The sequence below is a fragment of the Elgaria multicarinata genome, chromosome 3 (genome assembly GCF_023053635.1).
Source record: "Elgaria multicarinata webbii isolate HBS135686 ecotype San Diego chromosome 3, rElgMul1.1.pri, whole genome shotgun sequence".
Taxonomy (NCBI): Eukaryota; Metazoa; Chordata; class Lepidosauria; order Squamata; family Anguidae; genus Elgaria; species Elgaria multicarinata.
In genome coordinates, this window is record NC_086173.1 from 12,168,115 (window position 1) to 12,185,259 (window position 17,145).

Here is a 17,145-nt window from a genome sequence, read left to right on the forward strand (position 1 = left end):
TCCTAGTGACTAGGTATCCTATTAACACTGGCACGGGGAGAGGATGTTTAACCCCTTTGCTGCTACTGTGGTCCCAACTGAAAATTTCCCACTCTGCTATTTGCAATTGGTGGAAAGCTCTCATTGACAGCAATGGAGCTTTTTCCCCCCCACCTTTTGAATTGTGGCATGGGGGAGACAGGTGTGTGTGCAAATGGTTAAATCCCTCATCCTACACTGGTTCTGATCTTTCCCCATGGTGGCTATTTGAGAAAGATAAATCCGTCCCACAAACCACATTATCTAATTTGGTGGTCAATTAATATAGGATATGTGTTCAAACAGGATTTTCAGGGTTTTTATATGTTTGTTTCTTTAGCCCTGCTTACAGAACCGTTTCAGATACTCAACAGGCAAAGTTGGTATGGCATAGAAATGAAGTGAGGGGTAAAGCTTTACCTCCTTGCTACATTTCTGCTCGGTGTTTGTACAGGAGCAGGGACCAACCCTATGAGTTTTTGTTTCTTGAGTTGTATATGGGGGTAGAAGATTAATGTTTGGTCCAAATTATAGAAACTTGTTTTAATAAATCTAGGAATTCCTCACTTTAATTCTAGTCTATTACCTTCAGATAAATATTCTGTGTGTGTCTGCGCCCACCCACATGCATGGTGTTTCCGCACAACTGAAGAGTTGCCATCTCCCCTCCCCTCCCCACCCCACCCCACGTACGTGTGTGTGTGTGTGTATACAGACTCCCTACTGCTGTGCCTTTAACCACAGCTTGTTTTGCGGACCTCAGTGGGTGAAAATTCTTACCTCTATGCTATGAAAAATCTCACCAGCTGATGGCAGCAGACCAAGCTGATGTTAAGGGCACATGAGCAGGCCGGATATATATATATTTCTGGTTAGTTGGCAATCTTACTCATAGTCATCTGTTTCACTGAGCTCCTTATGTCTTAATGCAGCCTTTCCTAACCTGGGGCCCTCCAGGTATGTTGAACTACAACACCCAACATCCCCCAGGGTTGCTGGGAATCGCGGTCCAACACCTCTGGAAAGCACCAGGGTAGGGGAAGTTGTGCAATGAAAACTTAGGCAGTTTCACTCACTTCATGGACATGAATTATTAGGGCATTTATACTGAGAAGCAAGCAAGCTTTCGGCTGTACTGACACAGTTATCAGGTGCCTCATCAAAGGGCTACACTGTTCTGCCCAAGTATGGGCTCCCTGGTTGACGGCTGAGTCACGGCAGCAGGATCCATCTTGGAAGTTTTACAAGTGAGGATCAATCCCTGTGGATCAATCCCTGTGAGGATCAATCCCATGCCAGAGCCACATTGTAACACGAGGCAAGAAACAGACCAGAGGGCAGGTGCCGAAGGGAGAGGCCCAGCAGGACTCTACTGTAAGGAGCAAGTCCCAACTTGCACGTAGGAGAGCATTAGCACTGGGAAGGGATAGGCTGGAGAATCTGGGAGTGTGCAGAGGACTCTTAGCCATCTGAGAAGCCGGGAGTCCCCCAAGACCTGAACAAGGCCCAAAGGACAAGGCAAGCTGTACTGCTCTGACGACCTCTCAAGGCAGACAAGCACTGGTGCTGCAGGCCTGAGAGAGGAGAGGCCTTCTGCTCCATGGGCATTGGAGAGAAGTGAACCTTAGCAACCCTTCAGACTAACCCAAGCATTCAAATTACATTGTATAAATGCATCATTTTTATACTTTATATTTTAAGAAAAAATAATCCACAGTTTTTCATAGAAAGTGGGGGGAACGTTTCTATACCACATGCACACATTCTGGTAACCCTGTCACAGCAGAGAAAGAGTGATCTGTTGGGAGGGGAGTCACAAGAGAGGAGAGCCTCCTCTCCAACCCTTCCTCCAGCAATCCTGGCACAAATGACTCTTTTCTCCCTGCTGCTCCCAGGAGGAAGGAGCTATTTGTATCAGGATTGCTGGGGGAGGGCGTGGAGAGAAGGCTGGCTAACAGCGATGGCAGAAGTGGGGCAGGAGGGGGGTGGAGTCCGCAGTTAAGGCACTGGAGGCGGCCACAGGGACAACCCTGGAAAGCAGCACTGGTCCTTCCCAGTTCATCTTCTGTTGTGTTTTGTTCTGCACATTTATTGTCTGAGTCAGAAGATCAAGCGCCAGGTAAGGTTGCCAGCTTTGGGACAGCAGGGCTCCTGTGCGCAACAGGAAGAAATCAGGGCAGCTGAACCTTCTTTTAGCACCGCACCACCCTGCTGCAGAGCTGTTCCAAGGCACAAGGGCAAGCCTGCTCCTCCCCAGGCAAGTGCCATGACTAATCCTTGTGAAACGAGAGCACTTTTGCACCATAAACGAGGCTTCGCAGTGAACGCCATCCTCTACGTGGGCATTGCACTTTTCCTTTGAGAATATAATGGTAAAATTCCTCTATAGCAGGGGTGGGCAACTTGTAGTCCTTCAGCTGTTTGAGCCTTTAACTCCCATCACCCCTAGCCAGAATGGTCAGTGATGAGGGATCATGGGAGTTGTAGGCCAAAACATCTAAAGGGCCACAAATTGCCCATCCCTGCTCCACAGCAAAAGTGCTGTGAGAGTAATCAACCCTTAGCAGAAGAGAACACCTGGAAAGCTAAGGTATGCGTGGTCATCTGCTAAGCTGTACTGCTACACCTCTAAGCACTAATGGTAAAACAAATAAGAGGTGGGTGGGATGTTCTTTATGTGTATAATTCTTGCACACTCATGCAACAGCACCTGTGCTCAACTCGAATGGATTATTTACCCTACCTTATATCTACCATGGACTTCACCAGCTGGGCATTTGACGATTTGGCCACAGTGGTCTGGAATCTCCTTGAGCTAAAAACATGGCATGGGGGTGGGGGGACTGCAGTTTAAGCAGAGGAGAGAGAGCTCAGGTTGTAACAGATGCTCAGGGAGTCCATGCAGAAGATGGAGTTGTAGCTTTTGCATCTCAGCCCTCAAATGGGCATGCCCAGAAAGGCAGTAATACTGAAAGAGGGCTAGGACAACAATTATTCCCCCGGCACAGAAACATCTGAGATGATTGCTTCAGTTTGGCATGGAGATGCCACCCCTCCAATGAATCAACACAGCTGTTTAAAAATAGCGGCTCACACAGGCAGCGATGCATGTACCTCAGCGTTTTTGTTCCACCGCTTTTCAACCCTTTGTCCAAACATTTGTATTTAAGAACAAGGCAAAGAAAGTTTGTCCTAAGAGGGCCACCCACGGTCTCTAAGCAGACAGAGCAAGAGTTGCTGGTTAGCCTGTGGAAGATGAAGAAGAAAATATATGCCTCTAAGTAGCCGCGTGCAAACCAGTTTCGAAATGGTTCATAACCCAATCGAGTGTTTTAAGGTGCCTCTCAAGCTGTAACGCAGAGCAAATGTGCCAGTTCCTCCATTCGTTAACTTTGTTAACTGTGAATCGTCCCTGTCTCCCAGACACATGATCATCTACAGTCACAATACATCTGCCTCTTGTCCGGAGGCCGCAAACCCTCACAACCTGGTGCGACAAATTGAGAATGCTGCCCTTAGTCACCAACCGATGCACAGGCACAATATTGTCCCCTATGGATAACCTTGGTCACAGCACTATTCCCAGCCGCACTGCGGCCACGACAGGCCATGGTCTCTAGCCACAGAGACATGCTTCCCATAGATCAACAACAATGGCTTCAGATGACCAGCACAGAAAAGCCTGAAACGGCAGAGTTAGAGGGTAGAGTCCATAATTGGATGCCCGTTCTGAGGCAGTATCCTATGCTCCGTGGTGGTGGACTTCCCTGAAGCTGGAGAGTACTTTGGCACCCTGTAGAAGGCAAAGCAAAGGATTTTCCGGAAGGTGCTGCGCATCTCATTGTCCCGGTAGGAGTAGACAATGGCGTTAATGACGGAGTTGATTTCCGCCAGCAGCAGGAAGTATTTCTCTACTGCTAAAACATCGCAGCTTTTGCAGCTTAGGCCATCCAACAGGAGCACCACCTGTCCGGGAGTCCAGCAGATAACAAAGGCACCTAAGGACAAGGAGAGAGGAATCCATTAGGAGAATTCAGAAGAGGCAAGATACCCAGCACTAAGAAATTGTGCAGTTCTAATACGCACTGCACTTTATTTATTTACAATATTTATATACCGCTCCCCATTGAAAATTTCGGAATGGTGTACAAGATAAAATAAAAACAGAATAAAACACTTTGAAATAGATGTTAAAAGAAGCAAAATGTACAGTGAACGGTGGCTGGTCATTAAGGAAAGGCTTCCTGGAATAATGACATTTTCTGCCTGCCTGACCTCCAGAGGCAGGGAGTTCCATAGGAAGGGAGTTCCATAGGAAGGCAACCAGGATGATCAGAGGTCTAGAAACAAAGCCCTATGAAGAGAGACTGAAAGAACTGGGCATGTTTAGCCTGGAGAAGAGAAGATTGAGGGGAGACATGATAGCACTCTTCAAATACTTCAAAGGTTGTCACACAGAGGAGGGCCAGGATCTCTTCTCGATCCTCCCAGAGTGCAGGACACGGAATAATGGGCTCAAGTTAAAGGAAGCCAGATTCCAGCTGGACATCAGCAAAAACTTCCTGACTGTTAGAGCAGTGCGACGGTGGAATCAGTTACCTAGGGAGGTTGTGGGCTCTCCCACACTAGAGGTATTCAAGAGGCAGCTGGACCACCATCTGTCAGGGATGCTTTAGGGTGGATTCCTGCATTGAGCAGGGGGTTGGACTCGATGGCCTTGTAGGCCCCTTCCAACTCTGCTATTCTATGATTCTATGATTCTTTTTTTTTTTTAAACAACAACAACAAAAACAACAAATAAAAATCACTTGATACATAAACATAAAATTGCCTTAATATCGAATATTCAAATTTAACCTATTAAACATATTTGTACTAAACATAACAGTGCTCCCCCCACCTCGGGATCTCATTCCTGTTTCCAAAAACTCATAGTTTCATCTGTTGGTGGTTTCCCACTTCCTTTAGAGAACACAAACTCTAGGAACTTTTTCCATATACCCTCAAAATCATTCGTTTTTACTATACCTCTTTTCATTTTAATATTACATGTCAATTTATCATTTATAGCAATGTCCCACACTTCTTTATACCATTCTTCAATACAATAGTCTCTTAGAATCTTCCAGTTCCTAGCTACAATCAACCTCGCAGCCGTCAGCAGGTTAGTTATCAGTTCTTTCGCTTCTTTATTACATTTAAGTTCTTCTTGCAGTGAGAGTAATGCAATCCTTGGTGTAACCTCTACTTTAAATCCCACAATCTGCTCAGTCTCAAAGAACACCATCTTCCACAACTTTTGTACATGTTTACAATCCCACCACATATGTAAATACGTTCCTTTTTCACCACAACCCCTCCAACAATCTGCTGAAAGCTGCTTATTAATCTTATTTAATCTAACCGGAGTTAAATACCACCTCCATACAAGTTTATAGTAATTCTCCTTTATTCTTATTGACATATTTCTCAACACTCTCTGTCTCCATAGTCCTTCCCATCTCTGCTGTCCTATTTGTATCTTCAAATCAGTCTCCCAAACCACTTTCCTGACACTATCCAACACTCCTTTCTCAACTAATATATTATATAGTTGACTCATTAACCCTTTTGTCCCTATATTTTGTCCCTTATCAATTTCTTTTTTTCCAATTAATTCCTCAAATTTCGTCCTCTCTCCACACTCTCCATTTTCTCTTACCCAACTTTTAGTCCATTGTTCCAATTGCCCGTAGTTTAACCACATTAATTTCAAATCTTTTAAAACTTTGCTTAATCTATTCTTTAAGTTTTCAGGAAATTTCTTTAACATTATCACCGGTGTTAAGGAGGAATTTCTTGAAAGCATCTCCTTTTTATATTTATTCCAAAGTTCCCAATGGAACTTCAAAAAGTGATTATCTAAATCATTAAGCCATTTACCCTTCCTTTTCTCCTTAAAAAATACATTCTGCAATTTTAACTCAATATTACCTAATGTATTTTCCTCCATCCATTCTAAGTCCCCTACCCCTAAAATTGCTTCAACAATATGTCTTAACCTGTTTGCTATATAATAGTACTCAAGGTTTGGGAGACCCAATCCACACTTCTTTTGGCTTAAATACCATTTACTTTTATTGATCCTTGATTTCTTCTCAGCATTACAGTAGTTATTTATAAGATTCTGCCAACTTTTTAACTCTAAATCTGAAATTCTTATTGGTAACATCCTAAAGAAAAAATTGATCCTAGGTAAAATTTTCATCTTTATTAAAGCTATTCTTCCAAACCAAGAAAGATTCAATTTCTTATACTTCTTTAACTTTTCTACTATCTCTTTTTTCAATCCACTTAAATTCTCACTTTCCAAATCTTCTAAATTTTTAGTAATCTTAATACCCAAATATTTAATTCTTTCTTTACTTTTCAAAACTGAAGCCTTCCCTTCCCATTCCTTTTCTTCCTTTTTGGTATAATTAAATAATATCAATTCCGATTTTGCCCAATTTATTCTTAACCCCGTAACTTCTTCAAATTCTTTCAACTGCTGTTTAATTCTTTCCATTTTACCTATAGGATCCCTAATAGTCATCAATGTATCATCTGCAAACATATTCAACTTTATTTTATTACTGCTACCTATCCCCTCTATCTCCCCATCTTCTCTTATTGCGTTTGCCAACAATTCCATCACCAATACAAAAAGGACTGGCGAGAGTGGGCATCCTTGTCTCGTCCCTCTGGGTAGTCGTATCTTATCCGTTATTCCATCATTTACTACCACTACGGCTGTGTTTTTAGAATATAACTGCTCTATTATTGCTCTAAATTTAATACCAAATCCCATTTTATTTAAAATCAACTTAAAAGTTTGCCAACTCACACAATCAAAAGCCTTAAAAATATCTAACGCTAAAATACCCGCCTTATTCTTTGACTTTTTTATCCCCTGTATTACATTCAGAACTCTACCTATTAATGTGTGCATCTGTCTACCTGCTATGAAACCACATTGGTCTTCCCCTACATAATTAGCTATAAATTTATTTAACCTTTTAGCCAAAATAGTTGAAAAAATTTTAGCATCTTGATTTATTAACGAAATTGGTCTATATGAATCAGGGAGAGTCAAGTCCTTATCCGGTTTCGGAATTAAAATTATTATGGAATGCTCCCATGACTCTGGAATCTTCTCCCCTTCCATTATTGCATTATATAATTTCAACAACTTTGGCACTATTAATGTTTTAAATTTTTTATAAAACTCTGGTCCTAGACCATCTACCCCCGGTGATTTCCATGATTCTATGATTCTATGAAGGGGGCCACCACGCTGAAGGCTCTTCCCCTGGTGGACTCCAATCAGAGGATGGGTCTATGTGGAACCTCCAGGAGCATGCCCTCAATGACCGGGCAGCTTGGTAGGGTTCGTAGAAAGGCAGCGGCTGCCATGTTGCTCTGAATGCAGCAAATGGCACTCCCCTGTCAAAGGACAAGACCAAGGGAGGCAGGACCTCTTTCAACCCAGGGGCCAAATTCCATTCTAAAGAAGCTTTTGGGGGGCCGCATTCCAGTGTTGGGTGGGGCCAAAGGGGCGGGGCCAGAAATAACAGCATGTTGTAGCTTAGAGCTCTTACTTCCTGTAGCTAAGCCTTGGGAGAGGCACTTCAAGCTTTTAGAATGGGGAAAGAATGGCACAAAAGCTGGGGAACCCCTAAAGGATCAATGGTTGGAGGAAAGTAGGTGGGGCCCTCTGGGGAACATGGGAGGGCTGGAATGGGACCCCAGGGTGGGCAGGGTTTGTCCCCTGGGCCCAAGGTCCACCACCCCTGCACCAAACTCTGGCAGTAAGGAGGGAGAGCCTGAAAGTAGTACAAGACTTAGACCGAGAAACAGAGGAGACATGGAAGAGCCACAGGTGTTAACGGACAGGGCTGTTCCTGTCAAGATCCTACATCAGTGGTTCTTAACCTTTTTGGTGTCACACCTCCCTTGTGAAAAAACTTATGACCCATGCCTCCCATGTGTTAACAGCCCAAAATTTAGGCTTAGGCAGGACGAGTTTGCATTTTTTAGTTCTGTCTTTCGACTAAAAAAATGCATATTCAATGAAAAGAACACAAACACAAGCAATGAACAGTTTTGTGGAAATAAAACCTGTATTTAAAGAAAGTATTTCTAATAACTACACACACAAAAGGATAATTTCAAAATAACTTCAATGTGATCACTGTTGCCGTTTGTGCTCAGCAAGAGTAGTTATTCGAGGGACAATGTTAGACAATGCTAGCCACATATCATTTCTGGCATTCAACCGATTTCTAGCTTTGGTTTTTTATGCTGACAAGAGTTGAAAATCCAGATTCACACAGATAGGTGGTTGGAAATGGAATTAATGATGAAATAACTTTCTTTGCCGGAACAGGATATGCAGCCATTTGAGAGCACCAAAATTCATCAAGGTTTTGATTGAAGAAATTTTGCTTGACCAAGGCTTTGCTCTGCAACTTAGTAAGGTCATCTTTTTGCATATCAGCATCATCCATAGAGTCTAAATTAAATGTGAAAGGATTTCAAACCCACAATAGCTTCGGCTATTGGGCGGTATAGGAATGCACAAAAATAATAATATTTTTTGCAATAAACTGGAAAAAAATGACTTAGAACAAAGCAGTCACTTACCTTGAAAGATTGATTGTTCTTCACAAATGCTAACGCATGTGTAGCAGGTAACGATAACTACTATAACGCACATGGTGTACAAATGAGCTACGTCGTAGCTCCCAAGATTAGTAGAAAGAAATAAGGTTGGGCCAAGCTGTGCTGCTATGTACTTGTAAAATAAACAATTTATAGTTGAGAGGCTACTCACACCTCCCCTGGAGTCGGTCCAAACCTCCCCTGGGGAGGCGTACCCCACCGATTAAGAACCCCTGTCCTACATGGTCTTTTCAACATCTGGACTAGTTGGTGATATGCAGGTTGCTTACCTGTAACTGTAGTTCTTCGAGTGGTCATCTATGCATTCACACATATGGGGCTCTGCGCCTGCGCGGAGACTGTAACTGTAACCTCTACTAGCTAGGCAAAACGTTTTAGGCGGGAACCTGTCCCCCACGCCACTGCGCATGTCCCTGGGGTTCCCGCCGTTGCCTCAGTTTATAGGAGTCCGACATTGTGCCCCCATAAACATGGATGTATTACTCAATAAAACGTATTCAAGCATATACAACATACAATATAGCCCCTATGTACCACCAAGTGGGGATGGTGGGTGGGTTGTGTGAATGCATAGATGACCACTCGAAGAACTACAGTTACAGGTAAGCAACCTGCATTTCTTCATCGTGGTCTCTATGCATCACACATATGGGCGAATAGCAAGCTGAATACCTGGAAGTGGGTTGGTGTGTCATCTTAGGACCTCGGAGAGCACCGTCCTCCCAAAGGAGCAGTCTTGCCGTGCACGAGTGTCCAGATTATAGTGCTTGACAAACGTGGATGGAGTGGACCACGTCGCTGCTTTGCACACTTGTCTTAGAGGCACCCCTCTGCTGAAAGCTACAGAGGTTGCCATGGCTCTGGTAGAATGAGCCGTTTGTTGCAACTTCAACTTCGCCAAAGAATAAGCCAGTTCAATTGTCTGCACAATCCATCGCGACAACCGTTGGCATGATACAGGGAGTCCCTTACGTGGCTCTCCATAGCAAACAAAAAGTTGTTTAGTTTTCCTAAAGCCTTCAGTTCTAGCCTTGTAAAAGGCAAGAGCTCTTCTTACGTCTAGCATGTGCATCGATGTATCCACCACAGTAGTGGGATTAGGAAAGAAGGCTGGTAGAATAATATCTTGCGACAGGTGAAAGCTTGAGACTATCTTAGGCAGAAATGCCAGGTCTGTGCGTAAACCACCTTGTCCTTGTGAAATGTGGTATATGGAGGGTCTGTTCTAAGAGCTCTGAGCTCGCTTGCACGTCTCGCCGACGTTATGGCCACTAGAAAAGCAGTCTTTAGGGATAAGAGCCTTAGATCTGCTGTGGCCATAGGCTCAAAGGGCTTCTTAGTAAGCGATTGTAAAACTACTGAGAGACTCCACGATGGAACGATCTCCTTAACTATAGGTATAGTATTCTTTAAGCCTTTTAGAAATGTTTTTGACAAGGGGTGAGTGAATGGCGAAAACCCATCCACACCGGTATGAGAGGCTGTGATCGCTGCTAGATGAACTCTAATTGAAGAAAGCTTAAGTCCGTTCTTATATAATGACAGCAAATATTCAAGTATCGTGGTGATTGGGCAAGAGGTTGGTGTTTGATTTTTATGTAGGACAATTTTTTTGAAATTTTGCCATTTTGCTGTGTATGATTTCCTTGTCGATGGTTTCTTCGATGCCAACAATATATGGTCCACTGTCAAGTTCTCGGTACGGTAGGATGAGTTGGAGTTATCCTCCAAGCTGTCATCTTGAGCGTGGAGAGTTCTGCGTGTCGAACCCTGCCCTGGTGTCGAGAAAATAGTTTCGGTATCGATGGGAGTCTGATGTAGTTCCGTCTCGATAGCCGAAGAGCGTGTGGGAACCAAGCCTGTCAAGGCCACCAAGGCGTTATCAGGATACAGTCCGAGTCGTCTGTTTGGATTTTCTCTAAGACTCTTGTCAGCAAAGGGAATGGGGGAAAAGATGTAAAGAAGGTCCCCTTTCCACGTTCTGGTGAACTCCTAAGGAGTTCTTTCCTTTTCCTGCTCCGCTGCAGAATCTGGAACAAGCTGTGTTTTTCTCGGTGGCGAAGACATCGACGGCTGGATACCCCCAGTACCGAAAAAGATGTTCCCTCGTTACGGTATCGAGCTCCCACTCGTGGTCGGAATGGAAAGACCTGCTGAGTGAATCCGCGATGGTGTTTTCTTTCCCTGCAACATGGATAGCAGTCAGGTAAGTATTTCTCTTTATACACCAGTTCCATATCCTGATCGCAGATCGAGTCAACGGGTGTGATCTCGTTCCACCCTGTCCGTTGATGTAACAGACTACGGTGGTATTGTCCGTAGGAATCAGGACGTTCCGACCCTCGATGATTTGAGTGAAGGTCTTCACTGCATTTTCCACTGCCAAGAGCTCTAGATGATTGATATGCTCTTCTTTCAGATTGGGAGACCATCGACCCTGGGCGGTGAGAAAGTTGCAGTGAGCTCCCCATCCATCCATGGAGGCGTTACCGAAGGCGATACTTGTTGAAATGGAACCCCTTCCAGTAAGTTCCCCATCGACAGCCACCACTTCAGAGATGCCCGCACTTGTCTCGGAATCAAGAGAAAAGTTCTGTGGGCATTGCGTCGAAGGTCGAATGTTCTTAAAAACCACCCTTGCAAGATTCTCATTCGCAGTCTTGCAAATCTGATCACTGCAGTGGTTGCTGCCATCAGGCCCAAGGGCCTTTGAATTGTCCACGCCGAGAGTTTTAATCAGCCCTCGATATCGAGGATGAGATCGCGAAGTGTCTTTGCTCTGGACACAGGGAGATATGCTCTTCCGTCTAGGGACGATAGAGTCACTCCTATGAAGTCTATTTTCCTTTGTGGGGTTAAGACGGATTTCTCCTCGTTCACCCAAAGTCCTAAGGAATGTAATAGGTTGAGAGTCATAGATATGTTGCTCTGGAGCGTGAGGTTGTTGTCCGCTACCAGGAGCCAATCGTCTATATATGGGTAAATATAAATTTCCTTTTGTCTTAAGTGAGCGCAGACGACCGCCATCACCTTTGTGAAGACTCTCGGCACTGTTGCGAGTCCGAAGGGAAGAATGGAAAACTGGAACTGTTGAGTCCCGATGGCGAAACGTAGGTAAGTTTGATGTGACTTCCTGATGGAGATGTGGAAGTAGGCATCCCTCAGATCTACCACCGCGAACCAGACCCCTGTATGAAGGAGCTGGAGAATAGACGTAACTGTTGTCATACGGAACTTTTTGGGGGTGATGTAATTGTTCAATTTCCTGAGATCCATAATTGGTCGAAGACCCCCATCCTTCTTCGGGACCGTGAAGTAGCGCGAGAAGAACCCCTGGTTGGTTTGGTCTGCTGGTACAGGGGAGTTGGCTCCCTTCGTCAGCAGGGTTTGTACCTCGAGAAGCAGAGGAGGGGAAGGCGCTGTTACTTTCACTCCCGAAGGAGGGGGGGCATCGAATTCGATGGCATACCCCTCTTTGATGATGGTGAGCACCCAGGAGTCTGTTGTTAACTCCCATTGATGGAAAAAGGGTGCCAGGCGGTCTGAGAATGGTGGTAGATCTGAGGTAGGGAAGTCAAAGATGCTGCTTCTTTGAAAAGTCAGGCTGTCGTTTGTTGGACTGATATCTGCCTTGGTAAGGTCTCTTCCTTTGAAGTTGTTGCTGCTGACGCGGCTGCCTGTCATATTGAGGGCGCTGCTGCAACTGCTGTTGAAGGAAAGATGGTCTTGTCCAACGTCTCGGTCTATATTGGACTACAGGGACAGTAAACGCCATCTTTCTTGCGGTGGTACGTGCCTTATAGATCGAGTCCATGGCGTCGTCTGTTTTAGTATTAAACAGGCCTTCGCCATCGAAAGGCAAGTTTTCAATTCGAGACTTGGTCTCTTGTGTTAAATTTGCTGATCTAAGCCAAGTGTGCCATCTTAAAGAAATAGCTCCCATCATAGATTTAGAATGAGAATCTGTTTGGTGCCTTGCTGTGCTCAGTTGCTGTCTTGCTATGACAGATGCTTCATTCTGAAAAACTCTGGCAAGTTCCCTCTTGTCCTCTGGGAGATAGTCTCAGAGGGAGCCGATTTTCTCCCAGAGGAACAGTTGATACCTCGCCATGGTTGCTTGGTAAGCTGCGGCACGGATGCCTAGGGAGGAGGAAGCATAAATTTTCCTTCCCGTTAAGTCCAGTTTTCTGCCCTCTTTATCTATCAGGGCTGAATGGATTCTTTGGGAATGGCCTTGAGCCGACTCCACAATAATTGAATTTGGCTTAGGATGCTGAAACAAGAATCCAGCCTCCTTTTCTTGGATCTTGTACATGGCTTCCAATCTCTTTGAGGTTGGTTGCGTGGAAGAGGGGGTCTTCCAAGATAACTGAGCCGTTCGCCGTAAGGTGGGCGGAAAAGGTATGGCAATAGAAGCGTTAGCTTCAGTGTGTAATACGTCGTATATGGGATCGTCTAAAACTTCGGTAGGCTGCTGGATATCGAGGCCGAGAGATTTAGCCATGCGTAGTATGTGTTCAGAAAAATTGCCCATGTCCTCCGAAGGCGAGGCTGGGTCTTGAGAATTCACGGCATCCTCGGGAGAAGGTACCGAAGGGGCAACCGACATAACGGATTCTGAATTGGACTGATAATCTTCGTCCGGAGAAGTGGGTCTAACAATTTGGAGCTGTTGTTCCATTTGTTGCTGCGGTTCTTTCTGGTGAACGATAGCAGTAGTAGTGGTTGCCGTCGGTACCGAAGGGCTGTGTGTACGCCTCTGGTGACTCGATGCTGGTGATAGCAACTGTGGTGGAGGTGGAGCCCTTGGAATTTGGAAGACCCTTGATGGAGGTGGTGGATGGGCGAAGTATGGATCTGGCGGGTATTGGTGATATCTTCGCTCGTCCTGGAAGTAACCGCGAGGGCGGTAATATTCCCAATCGTACAGCTCTTGTTGGCGGTATCGTGAATCAGAGTATTGAGAAACCCTATCCCATTCTGATCTGGGTGAAGTTGTAGTTTTGACATTAGCCATGGGCCTTGGTGATGGAGATCTTCGACGTCTCGCATCAGCCACATGTATTTCTTTCTGTACCGCTGTTTGCTGTATCGAGGTAGCGGATATAGAATCCCTTATTTCTCCTTCTGACATAGAACTCAGAGGTCTATGCAATGGAGTCGGTAGCGAAGGTTGGTTTGCTACAGCAACTGTCAGTACCGAGGTCGATACCGAGAGTTGGATTGGTCTCGGTATGGAAGACGTCGAGGGCGGAGTCGACCTCGATGCCAAGGACTTTTCGGCTTCCTTTCTTTTCTTCTTTTTCTTTTTCTCGGTGTCGACTGGTTTGGGCGTCCGGGCCTTTTTTGAAATCTTTTTGGCCGCGGACTTTGCCAACGTTTGACCTGGCGTGAGGGGAATCTGTGCCCTATTTTGCGCCATAACGGTCTCCGAGATCACGAAGGAACGTATCGAGCCCTCCTCTTCGGTAGGTTGCTGAGTGGGTTTGTCCATCCTTTTGGGTTCGTCCACTCTTTTTTGGGAGATCAGGTCGGTAGCCCTGAGAGCTTTTTCCCACAAGATGGAACGTAGTCTATCTGCACGGTTTTTCCTCATTTGTTTGGTGAACGCCATACAATGGTGACACGATTCTACTTTGTGGCCCTCACCAAGGCATAAAACGCAAAGTGAGTGACCATCAGTCGGTGGAAGCTTAGCTCCACAGGTCACACATTTTCTAAATGGGGCCTTTACTGCCATGCGCCTGGGCGGCGCCCGCGACCTATAAATAAATAATAAAAAAAAGTCCTTTGAAGTCCTTTGAACTTTTTTATTTATATTTTAGATAACAGCCCTGAGGAAGAGCGCAGTTTGCATTCGAAACGCGTAGGCGGCACCTTGGCACTGTAAATAAACTATTGTAAATATTTCGTTTTGAAGATTGCCTAGTTCTACCTTTGCCTTTGGCTTCTTTTTACTCCCCCACGGGGTTTTCCTTGCTTTTGCACTTGCATTTGCTAGGAATCTGCTTAAAGCAGTGCACAAAACCCTGTCATCCAACACAGGTTTTATTTCCATGTTCCCTCCAGAAGAAAAATCAAGATAATTCCTCCTTCCCCCAGCAAACTCCCAGCTGCGTATCAGTCCATAGCTTTGAGCAAACAACTCATGGTGTGTACACTGCTGAAATTAATTCAGCCCCAGGCAGCTAGTCTCACCCATGTACACAATATGTACTTACACAAGCTCCAGGAAAAGGTCTCAATCGGTGGCCGTACGTCATACAACAGGACTGATAACAGCCCAAGATAAGGCTCTAACAGCATTCCCCAACCTGGTGCCCTCAGATATTTTGGTCTTCAACTCCCATCAACCCCAAGCAGCATGGCCAGTGGCCAAGGATGATGGGTGTTGTAGTCCAAACCATCTGAGGACACCAGGTTGGGGAAGGCTGCAGCAAACAGCAAACTAAACCAAGTCACAGCCATTGATAAAAAAAGAAAAGAAGAAATAATTCAAGGCCAGATTCCCAAAAGTCCATTGAAAAGAAACAGTTTTTCAACTTTCTTTTAAAGTCCACAAACCCACCAAATGCATCTCAAGCCCGAGCTGGCCTGACAGATTTTTCTGGGGATGAAGTTTCATGACCCAGACACCGCTACCAGAAAGTCTCTGCTCTTCGTCTCAACTAAGCTAGCGTCAGGAAAAGACGGGGACTCTGAGCAAAGCCCTCCTCTACAGTGCAGAGAAACTCATGTGGAAAGAGGCATTCCCAAATGCAGCAGCCTTGCTACTTCTCCTAGAAAAGAACCAGCTGATGATGGGATTGCCACATCCCCCCTCCCCACCCCAAGCAGAGCTCCTATGCCCTTACACATGGCACAACAAGCAGGAATGCAGCTGCTCCAACTTTACTCAGCAAAGGTAGGGAAACCAGCATCTCTCTGGAACACAGTGTACAGTTCACATAAAAGTCAGCTCTTTTTACGGGCAAGTCTTCTCTAAGCCTAACCTTCCAAACAGCCTTGTCGTGAGGAGTCCTTGCCAGTCTGCACTCCTGGAGTCAAAAGGCAGGATTAAAAATCTAACTATGAGCGTCATCAGACAAGTGTTTTATTGCACACTCATTACTGGCCACTCCCGGTTCTTCACAGGTCCTTTTAATGATGACGCCCACCTCCCGCACTTCTCTCGCTCCTTCTGGTCTTCTTTCCGCAACAAATAAGACCCCGGTAAATCTGTTTGTTCTTCTTCATGGTCTCTGTGCATCGCACATATGGGCTCTGCGCCTGCGCAGGGCCAGCTTCGGAAACTTCTCTAGCTGAAAGTCTTAGGCGGGAACCCCTCCCCCACCGTCCACTGAGCATGCTCAGGGGTTCCCGCCTAATCCCCTCAGTTCTCTTCAACCGCCTGTGGGTCAACAGCTTGTGGAGACTTCTCGTGTGTGGTATACTTTACCTCAGCTGAAAATATTCTATTTTCCTTCTTGTCTTTTCTCTCCAGTTTTCTAACCTTTTCTATGTAGTTATTAAAAAAAAAAAAGGATTTGTTTGTTGTTACTTAGCCTTGTGGCTTATGGCACATCAAGGCCTCTTCAAGAAGTGCCCCGTTTGCGGGCTGAAGATCACGCAAACCGACAGACACTCACTTTGTTTGCTCTGCTTGGGAGAAACACACATTGTGGAATTTTGTGTGTTTGTTTAAGTTCTCGAGGCAAACAAGAAAGAACCGCTCAGACCGCCTTCGGTCGATACCCTGGGATAAGGCGTTGGAGGCAGTGGAGAAACCGAGACCATCTCGACGCTCCAAATCTCCTATCGTAATGGAGTCTATGCCCCAACTTCCTCCAGCATGGAGTGAGCCTTACCGGTTCCCCCCTCCTCCTCCTCTCAGTCCGCATCCGCAAGGGCGGCAAAAGATTTCTAAGAGAGCGAGAGAGTGTTCTGAGGCACACGACCCTCAGAGGAATAAGAGCAAAACTCAAGAATATAAATGCGAGGAAAAAGTCGTCGATACCAAGGAGCACGGTACCGAACACATCGGTACCGAGGCATGCGGCAGGGCATAGGAGCCCTATGTCGAGCCTTTCACTGCAAAGGTCTCCGCCACTACCGATACCGATAGCCCGATACCGAGGCTATCGCTTTCCCTACCTATAAGCCTGGTACCGAGGCTATTGCTTCCAAGACCATATTCGATACCGAGACGAGCGACTCCATCCTCACCACCGGTACTGAACCCTCTGCAGCAAACAGAGCGTATTGCTGACTCGCCGGCACCGTCTCCATTACGGATCATCACGGTAGCGGCTGACGATCCTACCATAAGGGCATCGGTCTCGGAAGGCGAAATTAGAGGTTCATCCATGGATAATACCTCGGCTGATCGGGGCCCTTTTTCCCCTCGATACAGAGAAGAGCCACAACCCATCGATACCGACGGAT

At 45.6% G+C, this 17,145-nt stretch overlaps 1 protein-coding gene across 1 annotated transcript in view; it reads right to left on the minus strand.

Moving 5' to 3' along the window:
- Positions 1 to 2,862: 2,862 nt before the first annotated feature.
- LPAR2 (lysophosphatidic acid receptor 2) overlaps positions 2,863 to 17,145 on the minus strand; it is a 51,495-nt gene continuing 37,212 nt past the window's right edge. Inside the window, exon 3 of the mRNA XM_063123056.1 lies at positions 2,863 to 4,016. Within this exon, the coding sequence (XP_062979126.1) occupies positions 3,715 to 4,016 (302 nt within the window). The 3' untranslated portion in view covers positions 2,863 to 3,714. The remainder of the gene's footprint in view (positions 4,017 to 17,145) is intronic.